At 40.4% G+C, this 12,778-nt stretch overlaps 1 protein-coding gene across 1 annotated transcript in view; it reads left to right on the forward strand.

The window, feature by feature from the left end:
• The window catches only part of KDR (kinase insert domain receptor), a 48,106-nt gene that overhangs the window by 17,892 nt on the left and 17,436 nt on the right, over positions 1–12,778 (forward strand). Inside the window, exons 10-19 of the mRNA XM_023192242.2 lie at positions 505–661; positions 1,587–1,710; positions 2,444–2,552; positions 3,397–3,738; positions 5,911–6,057; positions 6,392–6,523; positions 9,890–9,996; positions 10,420–10,555; positions 10,926–11,030; positions 12,350–12,463. Of these exons, the coding sequence (XP_023048010.1) occupies positions 505–661; positions 1,587–1,710; positions 2,444–2,552; positions 3,397–3,738; positions 5,911–6,057; positions 6,392–6,523; positions 9,890–9,996; positions 10,420–10,555; positions 10,926–11,030; positions 12,350–12,463 (1,473 nt within the window). The remainder of the gene's footprint in view (positions 1–504; positions 662–1,586; positions 1,711–2,443; positions 2,553–3,396; positions 3,739–5,910; positions 6,058–6,391; positions 6,524–9,889; positions 9,997–10,419; positions 10,556–10,925; positions 11,031–12,349; positions 12,464–12,778) is intronic.

Raw genomic sequence — 12,778 nt, forward strand, 5'->3', positions numbered from 1 at the left:
GCTATTTCAGCTATTTTCTGTAGCCTTTCCTTGATCTCGTGAACCTGAGATGACAGAGAGAACTATCTCTGTAATGCAGATGAGAGGCACAGGATTTCAACACTTGCATAAAGTCATTCAACTTGTTAGTTTATTAGCTTATTGCCATTTTTATTTTATTTTGTTATTTTATTCAATTTCTTTTTTTTTTTTTTTTTTTGGTAGAGATGGGGTCTCACCATGTGGCCTAGGCTGGTCTTGATCTCCTGGGCTTAAGTGATCCACATACCTTGGCCTCCCAAAATACTGAGATTACAGGCATGAGCCCCCATGCCTGGCTAGTTGTTATTTTTATGAGTATCACTAGAACTCAGGTCTCTTGTTTCCACATCTAAGTGTTCTTCAAAAAAGAAAGTGGAAGCAAAATCATATGCTTAAAGAAAGTCAGCTTTAGTTGCTGAAATCCTCTATTTCCCATTCTTCAAAGCTGACTGACAATTCAAAAGTGGTTTCTCCTATCTTCAGTCCCACCTCAGATTGGTGAGAAATCTCTGATCTCTCCTGTGGATTCCTACCAGTACGGCACCACTCAAACGCTGACGTGTACGGTCTATGCCATTCCTCCCCCGCGTCACATCCACTGGTATTGGCAGTTGGAGGAAGAGTGCCCCAACGAGCCCAGGTGAGGAAGGCCACACGCTCTTTGCTTTCCTGCCGTCTTGCATTTCTTACAGCTGAGCTATGATATGACTCCATCCTAAATGGAGAAGCCTAAACAGAAGAAAGTTTTCTCTCAAGAGGTAGCCTGAATCTCCATCCATCTTTCTCTGTGTCTTACATTTTAAGGGATGTCTTTGCTTGGAGTATCTACTTTGGGATTAGCTAAGCTCAGCCTTGTTAGGTTATCCCTGAGGTACACTTCTCCAAACACAGGCTATTTGCTCAGTTTGCTAATTGCCAGTCTTTGTTTTTTTTCCCAATACCAATCAACTGGTGAATATCACATCGCTCCTTCTTGTCTGTGTGAAGATCCATCTCTCAGAGGAAATGCTGATAGATGAGAGGCAGTGATAGACCCAGCCCCAGTCCTCAGGGTCTCAGGCCCAGCTTATCATGCTCTGACACAAGTCCAGACATCCTTAGGGAAAAACATAACAGCAGCAGCCAACCCACTACCACCCTAAGCAGTCCACTTCCTGTTGTTGTTTTTGAAATGGCCACTACGAGCTTCTTCCTCAGCTGCTGATCATTTCCTTCACAGAGACCATGGTCCCAGAGAAATTACTTTAAGGAGCCCAGTGGTTTCTAAGTTTCCTTGCCTTCCTTTGAACTAAATTAACTTGAATTGTCTTGTCGATGCAATTTATGAATGAAGGTTTGTTCCCAGAATAGCTGCTTCCCTCCCGTATCCTGAATGAATCTACCTAGAACCTTTTCCTTCATAGTCAATGCCTATTTTTAATTGGCGCCAAGTCTTGTACCATGGTAGGCTGCATTGGAAGTTATTTCTAAGAACAGAATAACCAAAGTCTGAATCTTTTCCTTACTCTTGACTAGAATTAAAGAAAAATTAAATCATAATATGCTCTGTTATCTCTTTCTTATAGCCAAGCTGTCTCAGTGACAAACCCATACCCTTGTGAAGAATGGAGAAGTGTGGAGGACTTCCAGGGAGGAAATAAAATGGAAGTCAATAAAAATCAATTTGCTCTAATTGAAGGAAAAAACAAAGTGAGTTTGAAGTTTTAAAATTTGAAAATCTGTCTTTAACGGAAGGATGCTACAATAATATGTGAGGCATATTGGAGATTAATAATCAAATAGTCTAGGTGATAAAATAATAGCATATTAAGTCACTTTGAAAATACTTTAGACTTTTAGCCATACCATTAACTTATTAATAGCTTATTAGAGAAAAATCAAAGGTCTATGACATTAAATCTATGCATCTGTGTAGGGTGATTTTGATTTTATAAACATGAGAATGAAAAAATGTGTATCATATATTGAAACACATCAATAGTTTCATGGTTTCCAAAGCCCTTTTTGTATAATGTGTAAGCTCCACAGCAGCATAATTATACAAATTGAGTAAGTATCCCAAACCTGAAAACCCCAAATCCAAAATGCTTCAAATTCTGAACTTTTTGAGTGCCGACCTGATGCTCAAAGGAAATGCTTGTTGGAGCATTTTGGATTTTCAGATTAGAGATGCTCAACTGGTAAGTATACAATGCAAATATTCCAAAATCCAGAAAAATCCAAAATCCAAAATACTTTTGGTCCCAAGCATTTTGAATAAGGGATACTCAACCTGTAATTGCATAAATTCGAAAGTGTCCAATCACTGCGGAAGTGGGAATGGCATAGGCAGGTTGGAGTGATTGTGGAGACTGCTGGACTGAGTACTTGTGCACAAAAAAGCTGCATTGTTTATGGCCTGAGAGTTGTTTTTCCCCCACAGACTGTAAGTACCCTTGTTATCCAAGCGGCAAATGTGTCAGCTTTGTACAAATGTGAAGCGGTCAACAAAGTCGGGAGAGGAGAGAGGGTGATCTCCTTCCACGTGACCAGTAAGTACTCTTCTCTGGAGGGTTGGGTTGGATCACTCACACAGTGGGTACTAAGCTGTGTAATTCCTGTTGTTTTTGCCATTCATGTGAGTGGCATGGCATTTAGGAAAGAGGATTTGGATTGATCATTGATGCTTTCATTCATAAATTAAAACTCCTCAGATATCTCCTGGGCTTAAGTCAGTGCTTCTAACTTCACTGCAGAGAGAATGGTTTCACAGATGCTTTAAACCGCAAGCTCTGTGTCGTTATTTACATCTCCGTCTTCAGAGTCTGGCACAGTGCATGGCTTATTGAGCTTCAGTACATATTGGTGGGCTTGCTGTGGAGCAGTTGATAAGGGTGGGCTTTCTGGAGGCAATCAGAATGACATAGGAGCAGTGCCTTCCCAATGCTGCTGATTCTGCCTGTGCATCTTAGTTTGATGGATAAGCTTCAGCTGATTGTGCTGAATGGAATATTATAGTCAGGGCTAATTCATTGGCATAAATGTAGCTTTCATATCATTGAGTGTTAGTGTTAATGAAGACCTAATTTTTAAAATTCTGTTAGGATTAGAGATTTTGCTTTGGATTTTTAAAATATTAAACATTGCGTAGAGTTCACAGTGGAGATGTGGTAAATATCTGAGGAATTCATTTACATTTTCAAGTAATATGTTTTAGCCAAATAAGATATTTAGGAACCTGAATTGTCTAGTTTGTTTGTCAAGTTGTAGTACATCACCTGGAACTGATAGAGCTTCACTTCTTTTGGTACTTTGTAGTAGTCTGAAAGCAGCAAGATGATAGTGAGCTGTACCAAGTTAAATCACCATTCAGTAACTGTGGTCTTTACATTTTAGGGGGTCCTGAAATTACTTTGCAACCTGACTTGCAGCCCACTGAGCAGGAGAGCGTGTCTTTGTGGTGTACTGCAGACAAATCTACGTTTGAGAACCTCACATGGTACAAGCTTGGTCCACAGCCTCTGCCAGTCCACGTGGGAGAGTTGCCCACACCTGTTTGCAAGAACTTGGATACTCTTTGGAAATTGAATGCCACTATATTCTCTAATAGCACAAATGACATTTTGATCATGGAGCTTAAGAATGCATCCTTGCAGGACCAAGGAGACTATGTCTGCCTTGCTCAAGACAGGAAGACCAAGAAAAGACATTGTGTGGTCAGGCAGCTCACAGTCCTCGGTAGGGAGACAATTCTGGATCATTGTGCAGGGGCAGTTGGAATGCCTTAAATGTAGTGCAATTCAGGTGCTATGCAAAGAGTACTGTCCTCTAGGAGATTATGTTGTAAACTGGTGCACACTTCTTCACCGAAAGTCCCTGAGGCAGAAAGAAGCTACTAATAATGAAATGATGTATTGAAAAGAGAAAATAACAAAACCTGATGATGGAGTAATTCGCTAGTATATGCAAGGGATTAGCTTGAACCAGGGAAACTTCTGCCTTATCTTGGGTATCCATTTATTTAAACAGACGCATATTTGTGGAATGCCTGCTATGAGCTAGGAGAGTGTCAGAAATTCACAGTGGTAAACATGAAAGAAAGGAGGGGAACATAGGGAACCACTGGGAAGTCACAGCACAGTGAGGTCTCTGTGTCCATGAGGACAGAAATTGTTCTCTGTTTTGCTCCCTGCTGTAGCTCTAGTCATACAGCATAGCAGCATACACTAAGTGCTCAAAAAGGCACCTGCTTCATGAAGAGTGGGATGATGGGCTGAGTTTAAGACCTAGAAGATTCCATGGGAAGAAAGCTACATTCTGTCTGTACCTCTGGGTCAGTCTGTACCTCTGGGGCAACCCACATGGTCCAGCATAGTCCAAGGTCAATGGGACGATCACTTCAGTGAGCAGATAGCTCTGTAAATTCCTCCATAGGGGCACTCTCTACCCCTTGTCTAACCTCATGCCTTGTGCAAAAACTGGGCAGCCATGGCTCTGTCTGTGGGAAAATTAGGCAAATTTGGGGAGCATCTCTTTGCACCACTTCTCTCCATTTTCTCTTCTTTTGGTGTCCCTTTCAATTCCTAGGATATATGTGCCCTCTGTTTTTTTTTTTTTTTTTTTTTTTACTGTTAGAAAGGAAATTGCCCAAGTAAATTCATCTATACCACAGTTTGAGGGTAATGTCTTCATCAGAGGCCTTGGTGTATTTGAAGAGGCAGCTTCTGACAGACACTAGCATAAAGTTCGCTAGTTTTAAGACTCAGGTGTCATAAGAAGAGATACTTTGGGGTCAAGCCAGGACCCTTCAAGTCACACCACATAGTTCACCATGGATTTTCTGTTGGCTGGTCTGGCTTCAAGGTTATGGAAGAATTGAGAAAGAGATGTGAAGTAGGCTCCTGGCCTAGCTTTGCCCAGAAAAATATGTGCTCACAGTTAGCTGGTTTGCTTCCTTAAGGACTCCTAACTTGTTTTCCTAAAATCTAGTCTTAGAAATAGGCTAGAATCCAGTACATTTGCTTAGACTTCAATGTAGTACGCTGTTGAGGTAATCTCATTTTGCTAAGCGTTGAAGTGGATTTTTTTCAGCATGATTCCTTTTGCTGTTCAGTTCGTTGGGACAAGATATTTCCGCAGCACTTTGATGATCTGAAGAAAGAATAAATCTAAAGTTTTCTTATACATTTAAATAAATACTCATGGGCTTCATTTTCTTTAAATCCATGACTTCCCTTAGGGTGTTGTTGTTTTGCTTGTGTTTTAGTGGAAATAGCACTGAACTGATTTTTTAGCCTCACCAGATTCAGTAAACAGTTCAACTGTTTACTTAGTTGTAGGGACATGGACAAGTAGTTTAATGTCACTGAACATCATTTATTTCATCTGTGAGATAACGCTAGCAGTCCTATTCTGCTCATTACGTAAGATCAATAGTGAGGAACGCAAATTGTATAAACAAAGTTTATAAGAATTGCCAAATAAATGTAAGGCATTATGTGTTGAATGATACTAAAATTTGGCACTTCCAAGAGAAATTTGAAGGGATTCTAGGGTGTCATTGACTAGAACCTTCACAGGAGGGAAGTTTTCAGCTGGGGAGGCTGTGCCTGATTACAGGAAAAATCCATAAAGGTGACCCTGAACCTTTCTTTTGCGATGGGATTACCAGCTAGTGCCACTAATATGAATGTTAAAAGCCGTTAATTTGTTTTCAGTGTCCTGACTGACTTGTTTCATTTAACTTTACCTGGTGACCAATGGTGCTGTTATTAACTTCTGTGTATGTTCAACCTAATAAATCAACAAGTTCCTTTTCACTAAATTTAAACTGTTTAAAAGTTTGGTGATACTAGAGCCACTTCAAAAGTTACAATTCCATGTTCTGTGATTTTCTTTTTGTGTGTCTAGAGCGCGTGGCACCCATGATCACAGGAAACCTAGAGAATCAGACCACGAGTATTGGGGAAACCATTGAAGTCTCATGCACGGCATCTGGGAATCCCCCTCCACAGATCATGTGGTTTAAAGATAATGAGACCCTTGTAGAAGACTCAGGTAAATAGAACTTGGCTATTACTCTTCGGTTGCAGAACTTACCCAGGGATATGACATAAAAAAGCTATGTTATTTCTTGATATAATGTAGAAAAAAAGCAGTATTGGTTTCCATGGCCTGGCTCATTTCATAGACTTGGAATTGGAGTATGGGGCCCTGCTGAATTTTCATGAAAGCCATATAGGAGATTAGTCAGCAGTAGATCCCATGTGACCCTACGAAGTTAGACAATAGAACAAGATGAAGGGCAGCATTTATAGTTTCTAAATTTCCCTAAAAAGCTTCACAGACCACGTCATCATAAATGAGAATGATCATTTTCTTCCTTTCTTAGGCATTGTATTGAAGGATGGGAACCGGAACCTCACTATCCGCAGAGTGAGGAAGGAGGACGAAGGCCTCTACACCTGCCAGGCATGCAGTGTTCTTGGCTGTGCAAAAGTGGAGGCATTTTTCATAATAGAAGGTCAGTGGGATAAAAAAAAAAAAATGTGGTGCATATACACCATGGAATGCTATGCAGCTGTAAAAAGGAATCTGATCATGTCCTTTGCAGCTGCATGGATGGAGCTGGAAGCCATTATCCTCAGCAAACTAACACAGGAACAGAAAACCAAACACCACACATTCTCACTTATAAGTGGGAGCTGAACAGTGTGAACACATAGACACAGGAAAGGGAATAACACACACTGGGGCCTATTGTAGGGTGGGGAGAGGGAGAGCATCAGGAAAAATAGCTAATGCATGCTGGGCTTAATACCTAGGAGATGGATTAATAGGTGCAGCAAATCACCATGGCACATGTTTACCTGTGTAACAAACCTGAGCATTTTGCACATATATCCCGGAACTTAAAAGAGAAAAAGAAGGTCAGTGGGATGTCATAGATACATTCTGTGGTTTTTTAAAAGATTAGATTGTATCTTAGAGACACACATTCACTTTGAGTAGGGCAACTACAGATGATTTTTAATATTCTTTGAACTTTGTAAATTTTCTCAGTAAGTATGTATTCTTTTAAACAGCGAACATAATTAATGTTGTTATAATTCTGCTTGCATCACATTTCCTGTTCCTGAAGTTCTTATTGTGGAAAAATTCTTAACCAGGCAGGATGAATAGCCTCCTTTCCCTGATTCTGTCTTTGTTTGAATGGCTTGATTAACTTATAGAAATGATGCCTTTATATTTATTTGGAAAAACTTTAGAATTGCTGCCTAATCATGGCAGTCAATGCTATCCAGATAGTCACAAGGATTCCGAGTTTTAATTGGACTAGAAATAATTAAGATTCCCTTCTGAACAATAGACCATTACTGTTCTGAAATGGAAAATTTTTGGTTTTTATCTCAATATGTGTGTATGCAGGAGTGATGTGAAATCTGTCATTTTCTTAGCTAGGAAAAGTAATTTGTGGCAGAATATTTTATCTTAAGAAGTACATCCCTATGACTTTTTTTGTAGCCCACAGGGGAAGAATAAAACTGTGTTGTGTGGGTAAAAGTACGGTATGCAAGGGTAAGAAAGAAGTATGGTGATAGAAGGGATCGATGGATTTCTTTTTTTTTTTTTTGAGACAGAGTCTCGCTCTGTCGCCCAGGCTGGAGTGCAGTGGCCGGATCTCAGCTCACTGCAAGCTCCGCCTCCCGGGTTTACGCCATTCTCCTGCCTCAGCCTCCTGAGTAGCTGGGACTACAGGCACCCGCCACCTCGCCCGGCTAGTTTTTTGTATTTTTTTTTGTAGAGACGGGGTTTCACCGTGTTAGCCAGGATGGTCTCGATCTCCTGACCTTGTGATCCGCCCGTCTCGGCCTCCCAAAGTGCTGGGACTACAGGCTTGAGCCACCGCGCCCGGCCGGGATCGATGGATTTCTATGAACTCATCCTAACTTGTCTCTCAAAGTCTAGATTTTCGTCCCTTTACTCTGTCAAATCTATGATGCCAAGTGTTGCATCGAGATAGGTTGACATGTTTTCAAATGTATAAGCTTATTAGTGTTTCATAAGCTACACTTGCAAATAAAGACTTCAAAGACCATGGCAGTTTTGTCATTTCCAAAGTGATTCATGTTTTAGGGCAAATCCACAGAATGACTTCTAGATTGTCTCCGGTGCTCTGCATTACCTCTTGTTGGTGGCCCGCAGCTGGTTACAGATGCCTAACTAGGTAACACTGGCATAGAGATTATAGTTCTTACCTGGAGTGAATGCTAAGAAAGGCAGAGCTAGATATTTAATACTCCTGCTAGGTTCCCAAATGTTATGTGAGAATATTAATATAAAAACACATAGAAAATAGACTCTTTGAACTTTTTATCTTCTATGTACAACTGGACTTTTAAATCTGTGTGTATAAATAGAGAATTACTTCCCTAGGACCACCAGAGAAACAAAATTTACTCCAAGCATAATTGTGCTTGTCTCTCAATGGTTAACTTAACTTCTAGTTTGCAAACCAATGTATTACTTAGTTTGCAAACCAGTTTATTACTTGTCTTCTGCTCTCTTGAGGCTGTAATGGGCCATCCGCACAGCTTGTGGCCCGTTTGATTCTCCTTGCACTCTTCTGATGGGAGGCCCCAAGTGATGACTACTTCCTTATCATCTCTTTGCTAATCACTCTTAGTGGAAAGCCTGCTTCTGCATTTTGTTTCTTCCACTCAGAGCTGTCCTCTGAAGCCCTGGTCATCTGCAGCTTTGCTTGTGGACCTCTAGTTTCCGCTTCTCTTTCCTCTCCTGAGTGGTTTGAAACTCCCATTACCAGACCATGCATGATGTGCTCATCTTGATTCTTCCTTTTCTCCTCACTCAGGCTCCTGCCACAAGGGACGGGGTAGTGTATGTAATGGTTAGTTCATGTTGGACAGGCCTCTTTATCTCTTGACTGAACCACTGACTAGCTATGTGCCCTCAGTCAAGTAGCTTAAGCTCTCTGATCATCTGTTTCTTCATTTGAAAACTGAGAGTTGTTGAGGAGATTAAGTGGAATGGCATGTTTAAAGTGATAACTGCATAGTAGATACGTGGTCATTAGTAGCTCTCAGGTCAAAAAACTTTATTTCCCTACTTGGTTTCTTATATGATCCTTTTGCAAACTCTGCACAGATAAATATATTGACTATCAGTTTAAAAGAAGACTTTTGTTTTCCTCAAATAGAAATTTTTTTTTCTCTGTAGAGAATGATCTGTTTTCTTTCCACTGAAGACTGCTCTTCCTTTAAACACTTTTTATGTTTGACTTTTAAGGCATTACTATTTCTATGCTTAATTACTTTAGAATTTTATTGTTGGAAGTTTACATGAGCAGTGTTTTGCAAGCTTTACATTTTCCATTAACAATTCTGTAGGCCAGGTATGGTGGCTTATGCCTGTAATCCCTGCACTGTGGGAGGCCAAGGCCGGGGGATGGCTTGAGGCCAGGAGTTCGAGACTAGCCTGGGCAATATAATGAGACCCTGTCTCTACAGAAAATAAAAGAAACATTAGCTGGGCTTGGTGGTATGCACCTGTAGTCCCAGCTACTTGGGAGGCTGAGGTGGGAGAATTGCTTGAGCCTAGGAGTTGGAGGCTGCAAGGAGCTATGATTGTGTCATGGGACTCCAGCCTGGAGCACAGAAAGAAACCCTGTCTCTAAAAATAAATAAATAAATAAAAATTAAGTTAAAAAAAAGAATTCTGTAGACTCCATTCAAGTTAGGGGTGTGTGACTACTGTCCTGTAGGATTTTTCCAAGTTGGTAAGCTTGGGATCTCGCTTTAGTGCTAAAATTTGTCATCTTACAAAAATATAAGTTTCCAACTGTTGATACCATTTAATTGTGTCTTTCCAGGTGCTCAGGAAAAGACAAACTTGGAAATCATTATTCTAGTAGGCACGGCAGTGATTGCCATGTTCTTCTGGCTACTTCTTGTCATCATCCTACGGACCGTTAAGCGGGTAACAAAATAATTTCCCTTCTGCCCATGCACATTGGTTTTCATGATTAATGAAAACTGATTGGGGTTCTTTGAGTTGTTTCTTCCCATTGTTATTGGCTCAATGGGCACATTTTATTTCAATACAATAACATTCTTGCCCACTTTCTTTTGGCTGGATCTCAGGGATTTAATTGATAGAAGCCACTAGAGAGGAAAGGGGCTTGAACTGTCTAGTGTAATTAAGCTTTAAAATCTTAATTCTGAGCTCCTTTGGGGGACAAGGGAAACTAGAAGCAGGGTTATAATAGGACTACTCTCAAACTCCATGAGTTTTGTTGGAAAATGAGACAGGAAAGAGGTTCCAATAAACAGCAATAACAAGCACACGAAACAACAGCCAAACGACAGTGTGTATGTGACTGGAAGGATTGATGCTTTCTAGGCCAATGGAGGGGAACTGAAGACAGGCTACTTGTCCATTGTCATGGATCCTGATGAACTCCCATTGGACGAACACTGTGAACGACTGCCTTATGATGCCAGCAAATGGGAATTCCCCAGAGACCGGCTGAAGCTAGGTGCATTTTCAATTGCTATTAATTTGATATTGTGTTTACCAGGCCGTCTCTTCCTCCATTAGAACGATGACAAATGTGGTGTATTCAGATGTTGGATTCTGGTTTAGAAATATTAATTCCATCTCTTGAATTTGGATAGTCATTCATTTAGCCACTTAGAGGTAGGGTCCCTATGTAGTCATCCAAAGCAGGACATTTGGAGAGTGAAGGGGGACTTATTAAATAAGTAAGCCAGGACAAAGGAGTAAACTGGACTATCCATGTTAAATTGGGATGTGTGGTCACCCTATCTAGTTGACATCTCTGCATATCACGTTGGTTGTATAGTAATCCAAGTCCGTTTTCTTGTTGCTATTGTTGTTGACTCTAGGTAAGCCCCTTGGCCGTGGTGCCTTTGGCCAAGTGATTGAAGCAGATGCCTTTGGAATTGACAAGACAGCAACTTGCAGGACCGTGGCAGTCAAAATGTTGAAAGGTAAAAGCAAAATTATGTGGTGATCTTTCTGTTTTATCTAGTTTTTAAACATGTTGCAAGGCTTGTATCAGTAGGTTTATGCTTAGGTGGGCCTACTAGCCACACATGCAGCCAGCCTAAATAATGCCCTTGTGCAATCTGGAAAAAGGATCCTCCTTTGTAGCTTTATGCCAGGGTGCACGGTCTGGCAAGCAAAGTTGGGGATGGGTTTCACCTTCTTGCCTGGTTATCCTTGTGCAGGGCTCAGCCAACACAGTTGTACTTAGTGGTTCTGGTTACAGGAAAAAAGGACTGTGGTTATATTAAAATTGTTTCTTAATATATTGTGGAATCAGATAATTATAGACCATCTACAGACATCGAAAGGAAAATAGTGGAATGCAAAAATAGCATGTTCTCTAGAATTGGAATATGTAAAAGATGTTCATATGTAAAAGATAATTTGCAAAACAAGAATGGTTGTGTTAGAATAACATAGAATGGGTTATATTTTTTAAATGAAAAGCTTTATAAATAATTGTTAATTCTAATAGTAATGGAATTCTGGTCTGGCCATTTTCATTTCAAGAGGTTCGACAATAAAGCTTCTTTCTCCAATTGTGATGTTCTTTCATTGATGAAGGCAGTGCCATTGACCCTTTGCCAATAGGTTTTGTGCGTTTCAAAGCTATCTTTCTCCATTTGCCTTTTTTCTCTTGTGGCCAAGGGAGTATGTAATTTTGAGGTGGCTCATCAGGGCCTTAGATGTGGACTATGCCTGTGAGTTAGAGGGAAGTGTAGCAGTCCAAACGGGATCAAACACATGGTCTTAGTGCCATCAGCCTCATGTGTCAACTGGTCTTTCCAGCTGGCCTTAATTTGCCTGCACAGATCGGCACAGATTGGCTGGAACATTCGGTATAGCCCCTAACACATGAAGATATTTAATACATGGTGTCGCTTCCTTATGAGGAAGCACTGAAATGCTTTCAGACCCTCAGAATCGTAGTGAACCTGAAATGCAAAAATATAGTTTTGTAAAAGAAGAGAATCTGGGCATTATTCCATTGCAGATGTATTCTCCACTTTGCAAAAGATTTCACAATGGATTCCTTTAAATATCAAACATTCTGGCTCAATTAAAATATGAATTTTATTTCAAATTAGAAAATAGAATTTACACTTGACTTTTGGGGAAATGCATGTGGTCTGTAAACTAGGTCACAGCTGTGTTACCCCTGGAGGGTAAGTTGTATAGTGGCATGCAGGGAAGGAGGGACCCCAATTATCCGAAGGAAATGTCCACACCTAAGATTTCCCTCCTTGTACTGTATTTGTAGAAGGAGCAACACACAGTGAGCATCGAGCCCTCATGTCTGAACTCAAGATCCTCATTCATATTGGTCACCATCTCAATGTGGTCAACCTTCTAGGTGCCTGTACCAAGCCAGGAGGTGAGTAACTGTGGATGGTTTTGGTCACCCAATTTTAACATGCCTCTCTGATAGTTAAGGGAGAGGGAAAGCAATCAACTCCCATGGACTTGATTTTCTTAGCTTAGAATACTTTGTGGATTCCTAGGAATAAATATATTTCATGGTGGTTTAATTGGTACTAGAATTAAATTATTATAAAACTTTCTCTGAATTAAGAAATGTCATGCCACTATGATTCAATTTGCTACTTGTGTAACAGATGTCCAGGTGAGAAGAGTAAACTTCCCTAAAACTGGAAAGCTTAAGGGTAGTTACCCCCAAAATGGAATCATA

The sequence above is a fragment of the Piliocolobus tephrosceles genome, chromosome 3, assembly GCF_002776525.5.
Source record: "Piliocolobus tephrosceles isolate RC106 chromosome 3, ASM277652v3, whole genome shotgun sequence".
Lineage (NCBI taxonomy): Eukaryota > Metazoa > Chordata > Mammalia > Primates > Cercopithecidae > Piliocolobus > Piliocolobus tephrosceles.